General features: G+C 34.0%; 1 protein-coding gene across 1 annotated transcript; it reads left to right on the top strand.

The window, feature by feature from the left end:
- The first annotated feature begins 223 nt into the window (after positions 1-223).
- SYT4 (synaptotagmin 4) lies at positions 224-25,166 on the top strand. Its single transcript, XM_089894258.1, has 8 exons — positions 224-386; positions 499-657; positions 13,547-13,599; positions 16,517-16,636; positions 17,271-17,307; positions 19,530-20,344; positions 22,019-22,139; positions 23,513-25,166. Exons 1-8 carry the CDS (start codon positions 224-226, stop codon positions 23,818-23,820), a joined length of 1,776 nt encoding a protein of 591 aa, XP_089750384.1. The 3' UTR covers positions 23,821-25,166.
- Positions 25,167-26,014: the final 848 nt, after the last annotated feature.

Raw genomic sequence — 26,014 nt, 5'->3', positions numbered from 1 at the left:
CCAGGCCTGAAATGCCCTGGATCCTTGCCCTGCCAGCTAGCAGGTCAATGCCAGTTCTAGGACACATTGGAAACCTCAGCCAGCCACTTCAGGATTGAGTCCCACCCACCAGCAAGCTGACAACAGCTTCAGGACATCCAGGGACCTGCAGCCAGAGACTCCAGGATCTGGTTCCACACATCAGTATGCTGGCACTAGCACAGGGAAACCCTGAGCCCTGGCAATGGCCACCAGCAGGCTGACACCAGCTCCAAGAACCACAAAGCCAGCCCCCCTGGGATCCAGTTCCACTCACCAGTGGGCTTTGGGAACACCAGACACTGCAGCCAGCTGTGTCAGCAGCAGTCCCATGCATCAACAGGCTGACACCAGATCCAAGAGCCCAGGCAACAACCACCCACACTAGGACTCAGCTCTGCCTACCAGTGGGCAGCACTAGTCCTGGAACCTCCAGGGATTCTGCAACCAATTGCCTCCTGACCCTGTCCTACTCACCAGTGGATGGTGGCTTCTGTACAAGGTATGGCCTGGTAACAACTGAACCAGCAGACAACCACTACTACCTGACTGCTTACAGTAGTCAGCCTGCAAAACAGAAGAACCTCCACAGCCCACGTAAGAATATAGCTTTGGTGACCAGAGAGGAGTGTACTGCTGGTATGCATAGGACATCTACAAAAATGTAAGTCTAAGTTTGGGAAAAGTAGCCAATCTATGAAATACATATAAATAAAAACAACAAATTAGGCAAAATGAGGTGACAGAGAAATATGTTCCAAAAGAAGCAAAAAGATAAAACTCCAGAAGAAGAACAAAGTGAACTGGAGATAAGCAATCTATGTGATCATGGTCAAGAGATAGAGGTAATAATCATAAAGATACTCAAAGAACCAGAAAAATTGGATGAACAGTTAGAAGTTAAAAGTTTTAACAAAGAGTTAGAAAACATGAAGAAGAACCAAACAGGAAGAATACAGTAACTGAAATTAAAAATGCACTAGATGGAATCAAAAGTAGACTGGATGATACAGAGAGATGGTTCAGCAGGCTGGAAAACAGAATAGTGGAAATCACTGAAACTGAAAAGAAAAAGAAAAAATAATTTAAAAAGTGAGGACTGTTTAAGAGAACTTGGTGACAACATCAAGCATAATAGTAGTCACATTAAAGGGGTTCAGAAGGAGAAGAGCTAGAGAAAGGAGCAGGGGACACAGTTGAAGACAAGATATCTGAAAAGTTCCCTAAACTGGGAAAGGAAACAGACATCTAGGTCCAGTATATAGAATATTTATATAAATATAATTATATACTTAAATTATAATAATTGACATATAAACTTCTTACCATGTTCAGAACAAGACACTCTTCCAAGAGCTTTATGTATTTTAACTCAATTTTTCATCAACTATGTAAATTAGATACGTTTTTAATGCTCCATTTTTTTCCAGTTGAGGAAACTGAGAAAGAGAGGTACCATAAAATTTCCATGAATACTTAGCAAGTAAGTGGCAGGCAGGATATAAAACCAGAGTGTCTCTGGAGACCATGCTCTATCCACTGCTATGTTGAACTCTCTCTCTGTGAATTACAAAGGTCTTTCAATTCAATTCAGCTCTCCCAGATGGCTTATGATCCATACTCAGAAATATGCTTTTTCTTCTAGACATACCCACAGAAAAATAGCCAGGTTAATTTAGCACTCCATTATTTTACTCCATCAGCACTGTGTTTGATGTTTGGGGAGGAATAGGAAGCAAAACTGAGTACAATATAACCTCTGCCTTTAACAGACTTACAGTATCAGTGGATTCATACTAAACGAGCACATAAAATTTACATTAAATAGATCTGTATTTTTCACAAATGGAAACATGCTCTTCAAAATAAATGTCATGCAAAAATGCACTATATATAAAATAAAAGTGCAATAATTTAAAAAAAAAACATAATTTATGGGAAGCAGCATAAACAGTTCCAGAGGAAAGTTTATGGCTATGCAGGTGTGCCTTGGGAAACAAGAAAAATCTCAAATAAACAATCTAACCTTACACCTAAAGGAACTAGTAAAACAAGCACAAACAAAACACAAAGTTAAGAGAAGAAAAGAAATAATAAATGATCAGGGCAGAAACAAATGGAATAGTGACAAAAAAATGATAGAAATAATCAATAAAACTAAGAGCTGGTTCTTTCAAAAGATAAATTAAATTAATTAACCTTTACACAAACTCATCAAGAAAAAAAAGGAGGGAGGGCTCAAATCAATAAAATCAGAAATGAAAGAGGAGAAATTACAACAAACACACAGAAATGCAAGGAATCATAAGAGATTACTATGAGCAATTATATGCCAATAAAATGGACAGACAAGAAGAAATGGATGCATATCTAGAAACATACAATCTCTCAAGACTAAATCAGGTAGAAATAGAATATATGAACAGACTGATTACCAGTAAAAATTGAATTAGTAATTTAAAAAATCTCCTAGGGGCTTCCCCGGTTTCACAGTGGTTGAGAGTCCACCTGCCGATGTGGGGGACACGGGTTCGTGCCTTGGTCCAGGAAGATCCCACATGCCATGGAGCGGCTAGGCCCATGAGCCATGGCTGCTGAGCCTGCGTGTCTGGAGCCTGTGCTCCACAACGGGAGAGGACACAACAATGAGAGGCCCGCGTACCACAAAAAAAAAAAGAAAAAAAATCTCCTTAAAAACTAAAGTCCAGATGGCTTCACAGGGGAATTATAGTAAATATTTAAAGAGTTAATGTCTATCCTTATTAAACTATTCCAAAAAGTCAAAAAGGGAAAAATGCTTCTGAATTCATTCTTTGGGGCCATCACCCTGATACAAAAACCAGACAAAGACACTCTCCCCCCAAAAAAATTACAGGCTGGTATCCCTAATGAGCATAGATGCAAAAATCCTCAACAAAATATTAGCAAACCAAATCTAATAATACATTAAAAGGATCATATACCATGATCAAGTGTAAAACACCTCAGGGATGCAAGGATGGCTCAGAAACACTAAATTAAACAATGTAATAGAGTGCATCAAGGAACTGAAGAATAAAAATCGTAAGATCATCTCAATGAAATGAGATGAAAATAAAGTTATTAACAAAATTCAACATCAATTTATGATAAAAACTCTCCAGAAACTTCGTATAGAAGGTAAACACCTCAATTTAATAAAGCGATATATGACAAACCCACAGTCAACCACATATCAAGAGTGAAAAGCTGAAAGCATTTCCTCTAAGATCAGAAACATGACAACGATGCACACTCTTGCCTCATTTATTTAACATTGTATAGGAAGTCCTAGCCATAGCAATCAGACAGTAAAAGGAAATAGAAAAAATCCAAATTGGAAAGAAAGAAGTTAAACTGTCACTGTTTGCCAATGACATAATACTATATATAGAAAATATACATACTCCAATAAAAAAATATTATCAGAATTAATAAATGAATCTGGTAAAGTTGCAGGATACAAAATTAACATACAGAAATCTGTTCTTTCCTGTATGGAAAATCTGTGTATAGGAATCTGCATTTCTATACATAACAGAAATTAAGAAAATCCCATTTACAATTGCATCAAAGAAAATAAAGTACCTAGGTATAAATTTAATTAAGGAAGTGAAATCTCTGTACTCTGGAAACTGTAAGACATTGATGAAAGAAATTGTAAGTGACAAAAATAAGTGGAAAGATACCCTGTCTTCATAATTTGCAAGATTTAATACTGCTATAATATTCATACTGCTCAAGGTAATCTACAGTTTCAATGTTATCAAAATACCAATGACATTTTTCATAGAACTGAAACAAATAATCCCCAAAATTGTATGGAATCACAGAAGACCCCCAAAAATGAAAGCTATCTTGATAAAGAAGAAGAAACCTAGAGGTACCACTCTACCTGATTTCAAACCACACTAAAAAGCTATAATATTCAAATCAGTCTGGCACAAAAGCAGACACATAGATCAATGACACATAAGATCCTGATCATAGAATGCCTGGGAATAAAGCTATACATATATGGTCATTTAATTTACAAGAGGATGGGTAAGAATATTCAGTGGGGGAAAAGACAGATTCTTCAATAAATGGTATTGGGAAAACTGGACAGTTACATGCAAAAGAATCAAACTGGACTACTTTCTTACACCATATATAAAAATAAAGTCAAAATGGATTAAAGACTTAAATGTAAGACTTGAAACCATAAATATCCTAAAAGGAAACATATTCAGTATGCACCTTTACATTGATCTTAGCAATAATTTGGGAGATCTGTCTCCTCAGGCAATAGCAACAAAAGCAAAACTAGACAAATGAGGCTACATCAAATTAAAAAACGTTTGCACAGAGAAGGAAACCATCAACAAAATATAAAGTAATCTACTAAATACAAGAAGATGTTAGCAAATTATATATCTAATAAAGGATTAATATCCAAAATTTATGAAGAACTTATAGAACTCAATATCCCAAAAAATAACCTGATTAAAAAAATGAGCAGAGAACCTGAACAGCCATTTTTCCAAAGAAAACATAAAGATGGACAAAAGATGCATGAAAAGATGCTCAACATCACTAATCATCAGGCAAATGCAAATCAAAACCTCAGTGAGATAATACCTCACACCTGTCAGAGTGGCTATCATCAAAGGACAAAAATAACAAGTGTTGGTGAAGATGCAGAGAAAAAGGAACTTTCCTGCCCTGTTGGACAGATTGTAAATTGGTGCAGCCACTATGGAAAACAGTGTGCCACTGCTTCAAGAAATTAAAAATAGAACTATCATTTGATCCAGAAATTCCACTTCTGGGTGTTTACCCTATGAAAATAAAAATATTAATTCAAAGATATATCAACATTTTGTTCATTGCAGCATTATTTACAATGGCCAAAATTTGGTCCCTGTATGTGTCCAAAGATAGATGAATGAATAAAGAAGATGTGGCATATATACAAAAGAATATGACTCAGCCATACAAAAATGAACTTGTCATTTGATACAACATAGACAGATCTAGATGGTATTATGCTAATTGAAATAAGTCAGACAGGGAAAGAAAAATATCCTATGATCTTACTTGTATGTGGAATACAAAAAACAAAACAAACAACAAAGCAAAGCAAAAACAGACTCGTAGACATGGAGAGCTGACTGATGGTCAGTTATGTGGAGGATTGGGAAAAATAGGTGAAAGGGATTAAGTGGTACAAACCTCTAGTTATAAAATAAATAATTCATGGTTATACAGCATATATAATATGGTCAATAATACTTTAATAACATTGTATATGTTACTAGATATACCATAGTAATCATTTTGTAATGTATTTAAATGTTGAATTGCTATGTTGTATATCTGAACCTAACCTAAAATTGTATGTTAACTATACTTCAACATAAAGAGAGAGAGAGGGAAATGAAAACAGAGCCCTCATTGCAGCTCTATTTACAATAGCCAGGACTTGGAAGTAACCTAAATGTCCATCATCACATGAATGGATAAAGAATATGTGGCACATATATACAATGGAATATTAGCCATAAAAAGAATGGAAACTGAGTTATTTGTAGTGAGGTGAATGGGCCTAGAGTCTGTCATACAGAGTGAAGTAAGTCAGAAGGAGAAAAACAAATACGGTATGCTAACACATATATATGGAATCTAAAAAAAAAAAAAAAAAGGTTCTGAAGAACCTAGGGGAAGGACACAAATAAAGATGCAGACGTAGAGAATTGACTTGAGGACAAGGGGAGGGGGAAGGGTAAGCTGGGACGAAGTGAGAGAGTGTCATGGACTTATATATATTACCAAATGTAAAATAGATAGTTAGTGGGAAGCAGCTGCATAGCACAGGGAGATCAGCTCAGTGCTTTGTGACCACGTAGAGGGGTGGGTTAGGGAGGGTGGGAGGAAGACGCAAGAGGGAGGAGATATGGGGATATATGTATATGTATAGGGGATTCACTTTCTTATAAAGCAGAAATTAACGCACCATTGTAAAGCAATTATACTCCAATAAAGATGCTAAAAAAAAAAAAAAGGAAAAGAAAAAAGAAAACAAAGCCTAGGATAAGAAAAGATCACAGACAAAAGGAGGAGATAGAGGGATAATATAATAGTAATAACAGCAAAAAGAGTCAAAAGGAAGCAAATTTCTGTGACTACTAACCTGCAATTTGCTAATAGACTACTAAATTATGTTTTTAAATTTTTCTATTCAAAAGAATTTCTTTTTGCTTTCTCCTCTTCTCTGTCATCTCTCTTCCTTCCCTCCTTTCTCACTCATCTCTTCCTAACTTATTCCTTTCTCTATAGTCTTGTTATTCTTTTCCCAATTTTTCACCTCTTCACTGTGTTGTTTCATCTGTGTTGTTTCCTTTTTTTCTTCTCTTATACTTTGGCTCTTTGGACATTAAACAAATATTTTGATAAAGTTCATAATTTTCTAGAACATCAGTTGGGCTCATCAGCAATTCTGGGAGCCATGACTATACATCAAATGGACTAAATGTGGTTTGGTGCCCAAAGTTAATTAGTAGGTTATATTGATACTTAAATTAAAAATAAATGATTCCTGTGAAAGATGGGGAGCAGGAAAATATGCAAACCAGACTAAATTAATTTCTAACTAATCTGTGTTATTGTGAACTGTTACCTAAAAAGATAACATTTTAATAGTGATGATTTGAGGTAATAAACTACCATTGACTTTTTCTTTCTCCAGATTATGGATACCTTCTCAGGTATCAAATGGTAGTTATTAAGTTAAACTTTATAATTTCTTCTCTTTTTTTCTTCCTTGCCACTATTAAATCAATATCATCAAAATCTGATCTTAACTTCCCCAATATTGCTCATCAGTATGTGTCCTGCTTTCCAAGGTGAGATACTGAGAAGAGAGACAAAACAGCATAGTCATTACATGATTTTAGAGGCTCAGGTAGGCAAACAGATGATTTTTCATTCTTTTATTAATTTCCTTTAGTAAATAAGGATATTTGGTTATATTCACACATATAAGTATTTTAAAATTCTATCTCCTCAAGAGAAGTCACAAAAGGATTTTATTTAAAAGTATGCTATGAGAAATTGTTATTAGTTTTTCACCCGAGAGAAAGTATGTTTGTGAAAGGGAGAGGGGAAAACAGATAAGCAGATGAATACTAAGTTTGTGAAGAACTGAGTACTGAAAGGTAAAAAAGGTTTGCATAAGGCAAGGATAAGTATGTCAAAGACACATTTCACCATCAATTTTTTATTTTGCACATTTGTATTGCTATACTTGACTTTTGGCAGTGGAAATGGTACTCTATGCAGAATGGGTTCAATAAAATGGAGATTAGAGCTATTTCTGCTGTAGTAGTGAATTGTTCCTTAGCATGGAATAATTGGAAGGAAGCTTAAAGGTCATGGAGTTCTAAATGTTCCCAATCTTACCTTTCCAATCTGATGTTAGATAATGGTTCCAGCCCCCTGAACTTCACTTCACCCTAACTGTATTATATAAGTATATATATATATGAAGTTCAAGAAGTTCACATTTCACATACATTTTCCTTTTATAATCTTTATGCAGAGCCAATTCCTAGTACTTTCAATTCTAATAATAATCATCTATTTTTATAGTATCTGTACCTGGGTAAAGAAATAGTTCAGAACTGATGGCTATGAGATAGAAGTGAAACTGACTAGATATTTGAAAAGTTAAAGGTCAAAGGAATACTCAATTTTTGGAAAACAATTTAAAACATAGATGCATAATAAATTATACACAGCCTATCTCCAATTTAATATACTTTTCTGCTTTATGTCCAATTGCCAGTCATAGTTTCCTTCCTTACATGAATCTACTTTAATATCTACACTAATTTGTTTGTGTATATGTCCTTGAAAATATAATTGTCCTTGTAAAATATGCAGCAATGTTAAGTGCACACACACTCAGAGTTTTGGGTAAACTTTTTTTTGACATGTAACATATAAAGACTTAAACAAAAGACATGACACCATAAAACTCCTAGAAGAAAACATAGGCAAAACATTGTCTAAAATATATCATACCAATGTTTTCTTAGGTCAGTCTCCCAAGGCAATAGAAATAAAACAAAATTAAACAAATGGGACCTAATCAAACTGACATGCTTTTGCACAGCAAAGGAAACCATAAACAAGACAAAAAGACAACATACAGAAAGGGGGAAAATATTGCAAACAATGTGACTGACAAGGGATTAATTTCCAAAATATACAAACAGCTCATACAACTCAACAACAAAGAAAGAAGCAACTTAATTGAAAAATCAGCAGAAGACCTACGTAGGCATTTCTCCAAAGAAGAAATACAAATGGCCAATAGCCCATGAAAAGATGCTAAACATTGTTAATTATTAGAGAAATGCAAATCAAAACTACAATGAAGTACCACCTCACACTGATCAGAATGGCCATCATTAAAACGTCTACAAATAAAATGCTGGAGAGGATGTGGAGAAAAGGGAACCCTCCTACACTGTTTTTGGGGATGTAATTTGGTACAGTCACTATGAAAAACAGTATGAAGTTTCCTCAGAAAACTAAAAATAGAATTATGATCAGGCAATCCCACTCCTGGGCATACATCCAGACAAAACTATAATTCAAAAAAATACATGCACCTCCATGTTCATAGCAGCACTATTCACAATATCCAAGACGTGGGAACAACCTAAATGTCCATCAGCAGATGAACGGATAAAGAGAACATGATACATATATACAATGGAATATTACTCAGCCATAAAAAGTACAAAATAATGCCATTTGCAGCAGCATGGATGCAACTAGAGATGATCATACTACGTGAAGAAAGTCAGAAAGAGAATGAAAAATAGCATATGGTATCACTTATATGTGAAATCTAAAATATGACACAAATGAACCTATGAAATAGAAACAGACTCACATAGAGAACAGACTTGTGGTTGCCAAGGTGGAGGGGCTTGGGGGAATGATGGGGTGGGAGTTTGTGGTTAGCTGATATGAGGTATTATATATAGAATGGATAAACAACAAGGTCCTACTGTATAGCACAGAGAACTATATTCAATATCCTATGATAGGTCATAATGGAAAAGAATATATATATAAAAGAATGTATATATATGTATAACTGAATAACTTTGCTGTGCAGCAGAAATTAACACAGTTTTGTAAATCAACTATAATAAAAATTTTTAAAAATAGAACACAGGTTGTAACTGAGTAACTCAATGAGTTAAAAAAAGATTCACCATCTACTGACCAGATCAAGACATAGAATATTAATGCCAAAGAAATCTGTCTGTGCTCCATCTCAGTTATTGCCTCCTTCATAGATAATCACCATATGACTTCTATTAACACTGAGTTTTTATTTTTTTGAAATTTAAATAAGTGGATCTTATAGTGTTTATACTTTTCTATCTGGTTTCTTTCATTCAACATAATGTTTATGAGATTCACCCTTGTTATATATAGTAGTATTTTGTTCCTTTTCATTTCTGTATAGTATTGTAGTGTATAAAGTGTTTATTCAATTTAGTGTGGATAGGAAAGGTAAGATGTTGCCAATTTTTGGCTACTGCAAATAATGCTGTTATGAACATTTTTTGTACTTAGGTGTAGTAATTTCAGTTTAGAATTTAACCACAGGTGGAATTACAGGGCCATAGCTCATGTCTATGTTCTGCTTTAGTAAATATTGTCAAACAGTTTTCAAAATATTTGTAACAATATAAAAGCCAAAAAATCAGTGAATAAGATTTCATATTACCCCACATTCTTATCAACACTGTATCATCTTCCCCTACACTCTTAGGCCTTTTGGTGGGTGTGTAGTACTATCTCTTGTGGGAGGTTTTAATTTGTATTTTTCTGATGACTGCTGCTGCAAAGCTCTTTTCATTGATCATTAGCCATTAAGATGTATCTTTCTTAGTGAAGTGCCTGTAATAGGGCTTTTATCCATTTTTAATTGGAATGTTTGTCTTTTAAAACTGAGTTTTCTTTACATATTTCTGTATATAATACCTATGTCAGAAATATTCATTGCAAATATATTCTCTAAGTCCTGCTCTATGGCTTGTCTTTTTGCTCTGTTGTTTCATTTGTAACTTTTATTTTTCCCTCTTTTCTTTCTTGTAACTATTGCCAGGAATTATCAATAAGATTAATGTTCTCAAATAAATTATTTTAGACTTTTTAGCTCTCTTTATGTAGTATTTTAAAAATTGTGTTAATTTATTTTATATCATTTTTTCCTTCTCAACATTTCTTGCATAGAATTGCTTTTGTTTCTATTTTTCCCAATAAATAGTTAAATTATTGTTTTCCAGAATCTTTTCTATTCTAGTATGTGCATTTAAGACCACATACTCTTGGTAGTGTATATATGTCCATACCCCTCTCTCGCTTTGTCACAGCTCACCCTTCCGCCTCCCCATATCCTCAAGTCTGTTCTCCAATAGGTCTGTGTCTTTATTCCTGTCTTAACCCTAGGTTCTTCATGACATTTTTTTCTTAAATTCCATATATATGTGTTAGCATACGGTATTTGTCTTTCTCTTTCTGACTTACTTCACTCTGTATGACAGACTCTAGGTCTATCCACCTCATTACAAATAGCTCAATTTTGTTTCTTTTTATGGCTGAGTAATATTCCATTATATATATGTGCCACATCTTCTTTATCCATTCATCTGATGATGGACACTTAGGTTGTTTCCATCCCTGGGCTATTGTAAATAGAGCTGCAATGAATATTTTGGTACATGACTCTTTTTGAATTTTGGTTTTCTCAGGGTATATGCCCAGTAGTGGTATTGCTGGGTCATATGGTAGTTCTATTTGTAGTTTTTTAAGGAACCTCCATACTGTTCTCCATAGTGGCTGTACCAATTCACATTCCCACCAGCAGTGCAGGAGTGTTCCCTTTTCTCCACACACTCTCCAGCATTTATTGTTTCTAGATTTTTTGTTGATGGCCATTCTGACTGGTGTGAGATGATATCTCATTGTAGTTTTGATTTGCATTTCCCTAATGATTAATGATGTTGAGCATTCTTTCATGTGTTTGTGTCTGTATAGCTTCTTTGGAGAAATGTCTATTTAGGTCTTCTGCCCATTTTTGGATTGGGTTGTTTGTTTTTTTGTTATTGAGCTGCATGAGCTGCTTGTAAAGTTTGGAAATTAATCCTTTGTCAGTTGCTTCATTTGCAAATATTTTCTCCCATTCCAAACCTAAGGTAGATAGCTAGTGGGAAGCAGCTGCATAGCAGAGGGATATCAGCTGGATGCTTTGTGACCGCCTGGAGGGATGGGATAGGGAGGTTGGGAGGGAGGGAGATGCAAGAGGGAAGAGATATGGGAACATATGTATATGTATAAATGATTCACTTTGTTATAAATCAGAAACTAACACACCATTGTAAAGCAATTATACCCCAATAAAGATGTTTTAAAAAAAAGACCACATACTCTTTCATCATTTTTTAAGCTCTATTTCACGTAATTTAATATATGTTGTAATTATCATTCATTTGAAACTTTTCCCCTAATTTCTACTGAGATTTCTTTGTGACCCATGGGTTATTTACATGTTTCATGCTTAGTTTTCAAACAATAAGCAGTTTTATAGATAGCTTACTGTACTATTTCCTGCTTAATATCTCTGTGAACAAACTGAATTATTTCAGTCTTTTGAGGTGTTCTGAAACATTTAATGGCTACCTCATGATCAGTTTTACTAAATGTTCCGTATTTACTTGTAAAAATTACTAGGTATTTTTAATTAGCTCAAATTTATTAATTGTTTAGGTACTGTGTATCTGTACTGCTTTTTGTCTGCTGCTATCAGTTATGAAAAAGTTTTGAAAAAATTTCCTCTATGATGTGGATTTGTCTATTTCTCATATTATGACAATTCAACCCCCCATCTTTTAATAGGAAAATTTAGTCCATTTCAGTTAATGTTTGTGTTATTATCCTCCAAATTTTCATTTGTATTCTATTGGGCCACGTGTTTATTTCTTTTTTCTACCTTTTTTTTTCTTTTACTTTTTATTAGCTCTTTTGCACTTACTAACTTCTTACGTACATTTTTTCCCCTGATACTCATTTGGAGTTACCCTGGAGATTAAAAGTTAAATATAAATTTTACTATTACCATTTCCAAGATTTAAAACATGAGAACTCAACTTACTCTCTCTTAGTCTTTGAAACATTGTTAGCCATACATTACACTTCTACATATATTTTGTATACCACAATACATTTTTATTCTTTTAAACAGTTAATATTCATTTATACTTAGACATATATTAACCCTTTCTGTGTTCTTTGTTTTACTCTGCATTTCAGTGTTTTGGTCTGTGATAATTTTCCTTCACTTAGTTAACATTTGCTGGCAATAAATACTCTCCTCTTCTGCTTTTCTAGAAATGTCTTTCTTTCATCTTGATTTTTGCTAGGATAAATTTCTACATAGATGGTTGTTTTCTTTTATCATTTTAGAGTTATTCAATTGTCTTCAGACTTCTCTCACATCTATTGAGATGTCAGATGAATGTTACTGCTGCTTTTTAAGGTAATATATATGTTTATTGTTGGAAGAAGGATAAGAGAAGTCTCACTTAGGAATAGATTGGAATAGGGATGATGGGTGTGTTGTGAGGAGCTAGCAAGAAATACCTTCAAAGTAAATGTAAACAGGGCAGACTTCTAGAATGGCTCCAGGTCAAATTCTTGTTGAAGAACCAATATCCAAAAACTAGAGAAGTTGCTTCAAAGACCACAACCTAAAAACAGGCCTGGAATGTAAAAATAAAATGAAGCCAAGAGATATGAAAAAATCGGTGCCAAGATCATGAAAAAATGTGAAACTTGTGGAATATTTGAGGGGAGAATTAGTGGAGGCCTCTGGTTTACCTTTCTGGAAATTCTTGGCATGTAACCAAGGATATGTCAAGCTGAATTAAAGGACTTCACTAGAGATAGTGTTATAAAAATTTTAATTAGAATAGATCCATGAGTGCTGGTAAGTCAGAAACTTCATAGTATAAATGAAACTCTCTTAAATGGGAGAAAAGATGTGGACAGTTCATAGGAGAAGGAAGAATGCAATCTGAGTGTATTATAATGAATCTACAGTTATGAAGAACAAGATCAATAAAGACAGACTGAATGGGATAGAGAGTGATGGCTGTGGAATAGTGCTGACCAAGTTTGGTAGGAAGTACCAAGTAAAAGAAAAAGAAATATGATTACAATTATGATCTGAAAAGTTTCTGCCCAGTTCTAAAGGAAGGGGTATTTTCTCTATGGTCTGTAATCTCCATGACAGCAAGGATCATTTTTATCATCTTGACCAGCATAAATCCACTACTTAGGTAAAACCTAGGAGGTATTACATATTTCATAAGGGTGTGTTGAAAGAAGAAAAGAAGAAAGGAAGAAAGTTTATTGGCTTTTTTTTTTTTTTTTTTGGTTTAAGCTAATGAGTTTTTCACTCATGAGCCATCAAAGCCCAATTTAGCTTGGTACAGAGTAAGTGCTGAATAGTTTGAAGAAAAACAAATATAGAACTTGTGCATGTGAAGGGATTTCTGTAATACCAATTGGGAAAGGATTTGTCTTGTAGAATTTTGACTTGGGTATGCTTGTAATACAAATCTATTCCTTTAACATTAGAGCTAGCATTCTTAATAGAATGATATGGAACATTAAAACCATTATCCATTATCATATACTTCATTCTACTCTACCTGTAGACCAGTAAAATGCCTTTGTATTACTAATCTGTGTATTACTAAAGATTACTGAATAATGAAGATCATTGCAACATTTTCAAAACTTTTTGAAATTTTATTTTGCTTAGCAGGAAGTTCTAAACACATCCACCAATAATATTTTTAAGGAAAGAAATAGAGAAAATATAGACTAAATTATATAATTAATAAGCCATAAAAATAAAGTTTAAAAATTAAACTATATATTAAATAGAAATAAGAAAAATAAGTAAAATTAATAAAAATGATCATGTAATTATTTAACAATAATCTTTAAAATCAACTGGATTTCTTAAGGCCAAATTGAATTCAAGTGTTCTGCTCATTGTTTCTCAAAATATCTATACATATTTGCAATCAGAAATAAAATAGGGTAAACGCTGAAGCACTTCAACAGTCAAAGAATCACTTTGAAGTAAACAATGCCACTTGTACAGATGCGTTTGTTTCTCAGGGCAGGGACTTGCTTGAGACTGTGTGTTTTGGGTGGCAATAAGGTGGTTACCTAGCAACTACCCCTCCTCCCAAATCAATGCTGCAAGAGTGGTATTGTTTACGTCAGCGAATTGATTACTTGTTTGCTGGATCTAAAGAGAATGTAATACAGTGGTAGGGTGTGAATCTCAATCACAAGAAACTTACAGGTTTTTTCTCTACGTTGGGTCAACTTCCCACTCCTCATCTGGTGCTGCTGGAAGTTTGTCTAAAGAGATTAGATAATGAATAATATGCTATGCATCATATGAAAATGAGGGAAACATCTGACATTTTAATTAATAATATTTATTTTCAGTTTGCTTTTAAAGCAAACAATGAAAGGGTTACTATATCCATAATAGCATTAACTCTGGGCAAGAGGTAATTTTATCACAATGTGTCCTCAGAAATGAGACAGCCCAGGGTAAGGTGGGGTTCTGTAGAAACAGAGTTTAACCAATCTAGACAGGTTTTGGATGATAGCATTTTACCACCTGAAGGTAAAATTAATGAGATATTAATTTATATAGAACACATATATAAGGTACTTATGTTTACAAGTGAGTATAACCGTATGTAGAAATAACTTAGCTAGAAAACATATTTTAGTAAACGTCACACCATATATTTTGTTTACCTGCGATACATATCACAAAAAAATGCCACTCTCTCTTTCATCTGTCTAATGGATATTTATTCATAGGGACAATCTCACCAGTGCATGCAAAATCAAGAAAGCAAGTAATCTGAATGAAATGGAAAGATGAGGACAGAAAACACAGATTTTGCCTATGGAAAAATTGAATACAGTAAGTTAGTTTATATGTTTTCATAGCAGGAAGATATAAGCTAAAGAAAAAATCTGTTAGAAGAATGCTAAAATGCCAAGTATGTGGGAGTGAGTAGAAAGGGAAAGAAGAGGGACATAGGTTTATAAAATTTTCCATGATGTAAAAGACTGAAGCCAATTTCTCCCCAGACACAGTCCTGACGTTCAGAGCAGCTGCTTGCCAGTATGCAGGAAACTGTCACTTGTACAGTAGCTTTACGGACTCACCCCATACCCATTCTTCCCCCATCCCAGCACACACTGAATGTCATTTGCTCACTGAGCTCCAGAGAAGAGGAATTCTTTGCGGACCAAGTTACAGCCTCAGTTCTCTTCTGGAAAATTGCTAATGCTTGTTTTAAAAAGTCACACTCTTCAGACTAAAATTAATCAGAATCTGACACCGTATTTTCTGAGTTCCTCAACCCTGGGAATATCATCAGTTCAGAAAAACTATGTTTTCCTTTGAAAATAACCAATAATTATCAATGTCATTTTAGATTTCGGTATGATTCTTGTAACCATTTTCCACAAACATATTAGACTTTTAACCAGAAATAACATTCCAAAAACAATCTCATTATATGTAAAGTCAAAACTGTGAGTTGGAATACAGAAGGGATTATTCCCATCTGTCCCTAAGTACTTTAAGTGGTCCAATGTCAGATATTAAAGGAAGAGAGCTAAGAGACACATTGAGCAACAGAATCAACAAAATGTTTAGACTAATAATTTATTAGAAAATAAGTGATAATGATAGGAAAACTGTTATCTTATTTCAAATGGATCAATGTGCAGTGAGGTTTTTTTCTAATATAGGTATAATATGTCAAACAAAAATTTAAATAGCAAGAAAATATAGATTTGCATTTTACAGTGGATCACTGATGCAGAAATTTCTCTCTTTTTACTCTGTCCTCAAATCGCCTCTGTAAATTATATTATTCTGATAACACAGACACATTTTTATTGATCTAGTTGATCAGATTTTATATCAGGAATTGACATCGATGAGTTTCGAGACATCTCTATGTACCTCTGAGCCCTCACAGAATAGAAAATGTAGTCCAACAGTTAAAATAATTGATGAATGTGTGTTGAATTCTCAGGAGGGAAGGGAAGAAGAAAGAATGAAGGGTAGAGGAGAGGCTTGGAGGAGGGAGGTGCTGATTTCAACCCTGTAGCGTCAGGATTGCGTCAATTCGGGTTTCAGCCACCTCTAGAGTCTCAGAGACAAGCGTCTCTGAAGAGCCAAAACAGGAAGAGGGGTGGCAAATCACTGTGCGAGGGCGAGTGGATCTCCCTCTTTGCCTCCTCCCTATTCCAGGCTTAGGTCCCCTGAGCTTTGCGCCGTTGTTTTCAGCATTAGGAAAAGCCCTGTCGCTTCACATCCAGGCAAGTGAACCAAGATAGGGAGTTTCCGTTCAGCACCTCGGACAGAATACGCAGCAAAAAATGGCTCCTATCGCTACCAGCCGGGAAGAATTTGGTAAGCAAGTTACTCCGTTTATAACTGCGGTTGTTCCTTAAATACTCTGGGGTGATGTGTTTTGTGTGTGTGTGTGTATGTGTGTGTGTGTGCGCGCGCGTGTGCGCGCGTGTGTGTGTGTGTTCGCGGGATGTTGAACATAGATTTCCCAGGTAGAAAAATGAGAACTGTAAAAGGGCAATAGTGGCTTATCTCTGTGGTTTCTCCCTTCCTTGATATCTTTCTCCTTAAAATTGCTTTCTGCCAGGGCGATTTTACATCCAAGAAGTTCCTAATCATTCAGGTAGCGCTGTAAATTGCAGCACGCGCTAAGTAAAGAGGTCTGTTTTCTTGTTGGTGTCATTAATTCTGCAGGTGATTTCTATTTGTACATAAACCTGTATTTATCTTATTGGAGGAAGCCAGATGTTTCTGTGATTATATAAGGGTTTGATCTTGGTATAAAATAACTTGAACATTGGGCATTTAGAATGTATATTGTATTGCAGAGTGTACCATAATTATTTTTTTCTCTGCTATGTTTTTGTTGTATCCTTGAAATATTTTGCTAACGAAAGACACAGAATCCTATGATACTAGGGTTAAAGGGATATTCAAAATTAACTAGCTGAGCCCATTCCATTTCACAGGAGAGGTAACTGGAGCCCAGAGAGATAAGGGAAATTTTGCAAGTCAGTTAGCTAAAAGCTACTGGAAACTATACTTAGGACTTATATTTTCCTGTTCAATTTCCCTTTTCCTATAACAGATTTTAGCACCATTACTCTCCTCTTTTTCAGTAAAAAAAGAAAAGGAAAAAAATCAGATGTACTTCTTCAAATAGAAAAGTAGTATTTTTAGGTCCCATTATATTCCAAAGGCAAGAGATTTGAGTTTTACTTTACGTGTATTTGGAAATATCAGGGAATTTATAGAAGTTTGTTATGAAACTGAGTGGAATGACTGAGATCTTTGCTCTCAAAAGCTTAGGACCTTAACAGTAGAGAATACACAGGGAGTAGATGAGCCCTTCTATATTATATTGAATATTTTGCCATTTGACATGAATATTAAACACAGAAAATTTGTGATATTATATTCAGAAATGAATTTGTTTCACAGCTGTCCATTTGAGTGATTGAGTTTATATTGTTGTGATATGATATGTATTCCCAATTTCTGATTTGAAAATCAGAAAAATATTTGAATACTGAGGAATTTTCATAGGCTATGCTAGTTAAAAATATGTTCTAGTGTTGGCATTGTTTATTTAGGAAAAAAATTATTTTCTATTCCTTTTTAAAAAATTATTCTTCCTGCATTGACTAAAGAATCAAGAATAGTTCATGACTTTGCTTTTGCTCCCTGGCCTTGGATTATTAGGTAGTCCAGGAGTGTTTTTCTTTTTTTTTCTTCTCTTCACAAAGACTTAAATAGAAGGAAAATTTGAAAAGCTGGTACTAAGTTTAGCTGATGATCTTTAGCTCTCACCTCATTCTTCTTCTGTAGCATTCCCTGCTTTTTCTATCTGGGAAATTCAAAGTTCACCTTTATACAATTCAGTTCTTTAATATAATTAAACTACAGAATTTTTTGTTGTTGTATTTGCTTTTTTATTTTCTTAGGCATTTTTGCTCTTGTCATTTCTTAATCTTATATTATTTGAGTTCAGTTTTGTGATTATGAAGTAGATAGGCAGAAGTTTGGGGGATTAGGGAGGGGAGAAACAAAAGATTGTTCTTTCAAGGTTAGTTAAACAAGCCTTAACCCTTTCCTGACTGGAACTTTTAACTTTATTATTCACTATTTGGGATTTAAAAATAGACTGGAATGGAGCTAAGGCAGATATTATAACGTTAATTATATTAGTTTTGATTATATTAAACATCGACTCAACTGATGCACTGTGTCCAGATATAGTAATACTGCTTTTACTTACACAGTGTTACTTATTATTTGTTGGAGAATATACTTACATATGTAACATGATGAACTTATTATATGTTGGAGAATATACTTACATATGGAACATGATGAGCTTCATGCATAATCAGTGTTACCTAATGTCAGTAATTTAATGTGTCCTCATTCAAGGAACAAATGCCAGTTTCAATTTGATTGCCATGTGGAAATGTGCTAGGAAAAAATCAGTTATGGATAAAACTGAACTCTAAATTATCTCTACACACTCTTCTCATTACATGTTAAAGAATGATAATTCATTTATAACCATTGTTTGGGTTTTATCCTTTTTAGGTAATTAATTTGTACTTTGGATGATTCAGTGTTTGAAGAATTTTGGGTCAGCATATGAGTTTGTAGTCTTATAAGTTGTATACTATTAATAAACTCTTCATATTTTTGTTCTTTTTTCCCTAATATGTGTACATTTCTTTTACCACTGTTCTATAATTTGGATGGAAATTATTAATGACTTTGTGACAACTGAAGATAATTTTCCATAATTTCTGTCAGTATTTGAAGAATATGCACTTAGAGGTACATAGTAAGAATTGTTGTTTCTGGAAACCCTCAAAATGTCAATGAAAACATAATGAAATTAATACTGACTCACCATGCTGTAGTTGACTCATGTTATCTGAGAAAACGAAGGTAGGTCAGGGTCATTTAGCATTCTCCCATCCCTGGCCCAGCCCCAGTTTCATCTTTTCATTTTTTTGTGAAAAATTACTACAATGAAGGATTTTCTATCATACTGTATTTATTCTTTATGTGTTACAAATGTGTTTATTCCTGAAAGTGACATGAAATAGGTACATAATTCACCCAGAACAGTTGGAAAGCAATTCAATCTGTGCAACCTACAGCAACTGCCAGCTTTAGGATGCTTTTCAAATAGGGTGTCTCCAACTCTGCCCAATTAATGCATGTTATTGGTCATTTGATTTTTCAGATGAAATCCCCACAGTGGTGGGGATCTTCAGTGCATTTGGCCTGGTCTTCACAGTCTCTCTGTTTGCATGGATCTGCTGTCAGAGAAAATCATCCAAATCTAACAAGACTCCTCCATATAAGTTTGTGCATGTGCTAAAGGGAGTTGATATTTATCCTGAAAACCTAAACAGCAAAAAGAAGTTTGGAGCAGATGAGAAAAATGAAGTAAAGAATAAACCAGCTGGGCCAAAGAATTCTTTGCGTCTTGATCTTGAGAAGAGAGATCTAAATGGCAATTTTCCCAAAACAAACCTCAAAGCTGGCAGTCCTTCTGACCTGGAGAATGTGACCCCAAAGCTCTTTTCGGAAGGGGAAAAAGAGGCAGTTTCCCCTGATAGCTTAAAGTCCAGCACTTCTCTTACTTCAGATGAGAAACAAGAGAAGCTGGGAACCCTCTTCTTCTCCTTAGAGTATAACTTTGAGAAGAAAACATTTGTGGTAAATATTAAAGAAGCCCGTGGCTTGCCAGCCATGGATGAGCAGTCGATGACCTCTGATCCATACATCAAAATGATGATTCTCCCAGAGAAGAAGCATAAAGTGAAAACCAGAGTTCTGAGAAAGACCTTGGACCCAGCTTTTGATGAGACCTTTACATTCTATGGAATACCCTACACCCAGATCCAAGAGTTGGCCTTGCACTTCACAATCTTGAGTTTTGATAGGTTTTCAAGAGATGATATAATTGGAGAAGTCCTTATTCCTCTCACAGGAATTGAATTAACTGATGGAAAAAAGTTAATGAACAGAGAGATTATCAAGAGAAATGTTAGGGTAATTCATTTTTAGTGCTTAACATATTTATAAACAATCTTTTCTGTAGCTTTTTTGTATCTAGGGGAGTTTTATTAAAATGACGTCTTATACATATTATCTTTACCATGTTTAACTATTATTAATCATAATCAAATGAGGAGCAGGGGGATAGAGTAGATGAAAGAAATTTTAACCCACAACTGAAATGCATAAAGTATCTTAATGATATAAAATAAAAAGGAATCCTTTATGGATTTATTTAAATATAATTTATATAAATATTTTTATTAATTTCTGTCACAAGTATTTTGACTAAGATTGCCACTGAAATGCAGACAAATATTTCTTATAAGAAAGTTAAAAATATATTTCAATGTCAACATAATTGAAATTGAAAATTAAGTCAGTTCATTTTGAGTATTTGAAGTTCTAATGACTTCATAGAATTGCTTTTTAAGGAAAAGCTATCTCATTATATTGAATTACAAATATTCACCTTTATGTTGTATAACAGGAAGTGAGTTACTCGGCCTTTGCAGTTATGCTACTTTGGTAGTTCTGGAATTATTAGAAAATGATAAGACATCAATTAATCAAATTTAAATGTATTTTCCCTTTAAATATGGAGCTCATTTGATTCCAGTTGTGGTATTTCAGAATAACTGGTGTTTATAAGGCATAATTCTATAGAATACCATAAAGTTTGTTCTGACCACATCCTCACCTTTTTCTGTTGAAATTAATGAAAGTCAAGATCAAGAAATATTAAGTAGTTTGAGTCACCTAACTGTTTAGTGGCACAGTGGGAATAAAGATTTGTTCCCTACTCTTATTCTTCTTGGAGTGCTTATTCATACAGTTACCCCATGTCAGCTTTTATATAAATACATATTGAAGTTTTAGGAGCTCTGGGCAACCATCATTCTTAGTTATACCAAGTTTACTTTTTGTTACTTTCAGTTAGAACTTGTACTTTGAGTTCTTGGTCATCTTATCTAATGTTAAAGTAAAAATAAGATCTAAGTATTATGCAAAGAAAAACCCTATGATACTATTCAGAGACAAAGCATTAAATATTCTGAATCAATTCTCTCCAATATTTAATTCATTCCTTGGATTAAAGGAGGACTCTGGGTGTGGTGGGAGAAGAGAATTTTAACTCCATCAGTCCTCTGTGCTAAGAGAGTGGTGGGTGTCAGACTAAATTTCAGGTTTTCTGAATTCAAATTCTAATAATGTCTGTGCTAAAGAATTTGAAATCAAATCAAACTTGAGTCACTTTACCATAGACATCCATTCAAATAATTACATAATTTTCATTACCATTAATAACTTCAAAAAGTGGAGAGTTAAGTAAAAAGCAAAAACTAAAAATACCTCTGTGTAAGATATATTTTAAATATCCCCCTTTAAAACATTTCTAGTAATGGGTGTGGCTAACTCATTACGAATTTTAACATTCTGTAGTACCTAAAAAGACCACAAGATGGCAGGTAGTTGTTTTAGAATGTGATGGTACTGCACAAAAGCTTTTAGCTACTCTTTGATTCTTTAGCATATTAAAGTTAAATAAGTAGGAAAATTACAGTTAAATAACAATGCTATTATAGTGCTTTAAAAATTAATATAAGTATAAATTTCAAAACTAAAGAATAATAAAAACATATTTATCTCATATCTCTCTTTGTTTAGAAGTCTTCAGGACGTGGTGAGTTACTGATCTCTCTCTGCTATCAGTCCATCACAAATACTCTCACTGTGGTTGTTTTAAAAGCTCGGCACCTGCCTAAATCTGATGTGTCTGGACTTTCAGGTAAGAATGTTTTTGAAAAACTCAGGCTCAGTGTAGAAATGAGCAATATATTGGGCAAAATAGTTAACAACTATCATTGGACTATGATTTAGATTCACCCTTTATTCACAATCACAAATTATGTGATTGTTTTTGTTTCTCATTTTATGGAATAAATGTGTGAGCCAAGGCCATTATCAAGAAGAAGAAAACTGCATAGTTCTAAGATCCAATACAAAGTTAGTATGTCATAGATGTCTGACTGAATGGAGTTGAAGCAGAAAGCAGTGATAAATGCAGAAGTGAGGCCATTGCCAAAAACACAGTGATGGAAATAAAATTAAGGTTTAGGAAAAGTTCTTAATTTTACTATTTTAAATGAGCCTGCCTACCCTTACATTTCTATTATTTTTATTATCTTTCCTTTAATTCCTTATGTGTCTGTTGTCTGCTTTAAGAATTAGCTTTTAGTTTTGTGACTAATTTTTACTAAAAAAAAAATTTGCCATATAGTACAATGAGAAAGAGCATATGACCTATGGTTTAAAACGATCTGAGTTCAAATCCTAACCCTTCCATTTCTTAGCATCGTAACATTGGGTATGTTTCTTAAACTCTATACAAACTGGATATAATAGTACTTACCTTGAAGGAGATTATGAGGTCTGGAAATATATATTTCATTAAATATCATCCAGTGCTATTATTAGTTGTAGTTTTATTATTAGATAATGGAGATTAAAAACATGTTCTCAAAGATTTAGGTTAGGAAGTTAAAATGACTCATGCAACCAGAAAAGGGCAAAATAATATAATTAAATGTGTGATAAAGTAACATGATCTTTAAATTCACAGGATACAAGTGACACAGGAAATATCAATACTGGGTAACAGGAAACAAACACAGCAAGTGGTTAAAGAACCACAAAAAAATTAAAGCCAAAAATGGCACTGCCATTGTGAATTCTAAATGCCCATTCCCCCATTCAAAAGAGAAAGCCCATGCTCAGAGAATTAGTGAGATTTATCCAAAGTCATACAACTCAATAAAGATAGATGTTGTGTAACATTTTTTCCTTCTATTCCATTCTCTGGAATGAATTATTAGTAATCAGAATGTGTCATTAGAACATTCTATTTTCTTCCACTTTATGTTATCTCTTCATCTTTCCATTACAGTTCTTTCCCGTCCTCCACTATCTCTTATGTTGTACATTCTTACTTATTTTCAATTTATTGACAATAGAGAATCCAAGCTTTATCCATGTTTTCACTTTGTTCTGACTCATATTCGTTATAATCACATTTTATTAGCATCTCTAAGGCACAATTATCTTGAGATCAGCTTTCCCGCCAAGTCTTGTCAGTACAATTTGTGTTGTTTCCCATTGCAGATCCCTATGTCAAAGTGAACCTGTACCATGCCAAAAAGAGAATCTCCAAAAAGAAGACTCATGTGAAGAAATGCACCCCCAATGCAGTGTTCAATGAACTGTTTGTCTTTGACATTCCCTGTGAGGGTCTTGAAGAGATAAGTGTTGAATTTCTGGTTTTGGATTCTGAAAGGGGATCCCAAAATGAGGTAATTGGGCGGTTGGTCCTGGGAGCAGCAGCAGAAGGAGCCAGTGGAGAGCACTGGAAGGAGATTTGTGACTATCCCAGGAGACAAATTGCCAAGTGGCATGTGCTCTGTGATGGTTAGCATCCTAGCCAAGATGAGTTGGAACTTAATGATTTTTTCTAGGCAAGAAGAAATTTTCTTTCTTTCTTTTTTCTGATACATGATTGCAAGCTTGTGAAAGCTTTTTTGTTGTTGTTGTTAGAAATGTATTGAATTATCAGACCAGAAAGTAACTGTAAATGTGTATCATGATAATTTACTCTTTATTAGAGAAGTTGGATAAATTTTCATAAGATATTCAATTTCCCCTGAAGGTTACCAGTTATATAAATAAGAGTAGCCAAACATTTTAGGAATACTGCTCTGCAGTCCCGAGTTATGGCTGTGGTGATGATCTCATTGGAGCATGTCACTGGAAGTCAATGTGGTTTTTAGGATTTAGAAATGAAAAGCAGGTCTTCTCTTATGAAAATTCATCCATTGTTCATCAACTGGGGAAATCAATTTTTCTTTAAACCCAATGATATTAAAGAAATGTTCTCTAGATTATTTTATTAATTATGTCATGTGCAAATGGTTGTCCTGCATATAAAAGTACATGATTATTTCTTTTTGGTCTGTAATTATTTGACACAATTTTATCATAAGAAGGGTAACTTAGGTTTGTTGAAAAAAAAAAGTGAACAAAACGAGAAATCATTTTATCAAAGGGCTGAGTTGAGAATACTATAGCCGAAATATGCTTTCCCCTCCCTAAGTTTACATGTGAGTCAAAAATAAAATATAATCTCACATAAGAACCATGGCCTTGAATTATTCACTGCTTGTGACAAATGTCAATGTGGCCTAAGAAAGCCCTATATACTTTTGTGAAGTTGCTGAGTTAGCTAGCGGGTAAAGAAATAAACTTCAGTGAGAAATCCAGTTAGAAATGCTGTTTTCTTATAGGAAATATATATAGTATGCAAGTGTACATTCAAGGTTATCCCTTGAACACAGAAAGGGCATTGGTAACCAAGTCTTCATTCAGCTTGTTCTCCCCCAGAGAGGACTAAGCTACTATTTGAAAAGAAATGAAGACAAAAAAGTTGTGAAGTTGTAATCATCGCTGGATAGAAAGTGTTGCTTAACCCAACAAACTAATAAAAAATAGTTACATGGCAAGCCTAATATACTTTATATATGTTCATACATAATATATTTAGGCTGTCAAATTAGCACAAGTATGTTTCACTATCTTTTCTAGGCTAATTTGTCTTGAGCTGTTGTCTGTTGACCAGTTTATAAACCTGTATCTTATACATATTTCCAGTGCCAGGGCTCTGAAATTCATTAAAAATCCATTAAACCCTGTGATTATTTGGAAAGAATTTACTTGAGGTAATGTCACTGTATTTGAGTTTTTAGAAAAGTATGAGTGAAACTCAGGTACAGTTGAATTTTAAATATGCAAGTTAGAAATGAAGTCTACTGAAAAATTTACATTTTGAGTCAGGTTTTGTGTCAGTGCTTTAGCAGTTTTTGAGAATGTGTTTGATATCACAGTGTTTGTAAAATCTATGACAAAGCACTTTCAAAACAACTTATACATGCTTTTTATGACTATTCCTAATGTAAAAAAATGCTTTACACTCTATATACAAAGATTGAAATCAACCTCTCTTCTTGTGCTTTAAGATGATTTGGGGATTAAACAAGAATATTGTCCAATCATCATCTTCATGCCATCACAAAGTCAACTCATAGCATCTTGGTCCACTCAGTATTTCTGTGAAAGCAATGTGAAATGAATTTTAGTCAGTATATGGTTTGGGGGAGTCATATGACCTTTTAATATTTGTATATTTGGTATCATGGGTCAAGGAATATAATATATTTTGAAGCTCTGAAACATTGTAAGAAGTCAACGCTAAGTATCCTTCAGAGCTGCCAGAAGTTAATGACGGTACCAAGCAAAGTATTGTTGTTGGAGGAGGGTGAATTTGTTTTTTTAGGGGAACAATGAAACCAAGAACAAATAATTACAAAATTACAATAACTAGTTTGTAAATAGTTTTTAGTTCTTAAAATTTAAAGTGTTTTTCGGTGTGAAAAGTTGAGTAAAACTATTTGCAACTGCTGCTAAGAAAAGAAAGAAGAAAAACTAGAAAGGAATTGAAACAGGCAGGGGAATAGTGATCTCATCATTTTCTGAAAATTGTACTGTTTTATATTGTATTACAATATCTGTGTGAATATCTTGAATTCTGTTACACATTTTGCCCTGTATTAAACA

This window comes from Delphinapterus leucas, chromosome 14 (assembly GCF_059928025.1).
Source record: "Delphinapterus leucas isolate spDelLeu-1000000601 "Yukka" chromosome 14, BTC_Dleu_Yukka2, whole genome shotgun sequence".
NCBI lineage: Eukaryota > Metazoa > Chordata > Mammalia > Artiodactyla > Monodontidae > Delphinapterus > Delphinapterus leucas.
This window is presented reverse-complemented; position numbering and strand designations above follow the sequence as displayed.

Bases quoted from the DNA above. Each gene is read 5' to 3' on its own strand.
- SYT4 (XM_089894258.1), top strand. From the start codon at position 224: ATGGCCACCAGCAGGCTGACACCAGCTCCAAGAACCACAAAGCCAGCC. The intron at 20,345-22,018 runs GTAATTCATTTT...CTCTTTGTTTAG, and splicing joins TTATCAAGAGAAATGTTAGG to AAGTCTTCAGGACGTGGTGA. The intron at 22,140-23,512 runs GTAAGAATGTTT...TTCCCATTGCAG, and splicing joins TGATGTGTCTGGACTTTCAG to ATCCCTATGTCAAAGTGAAC.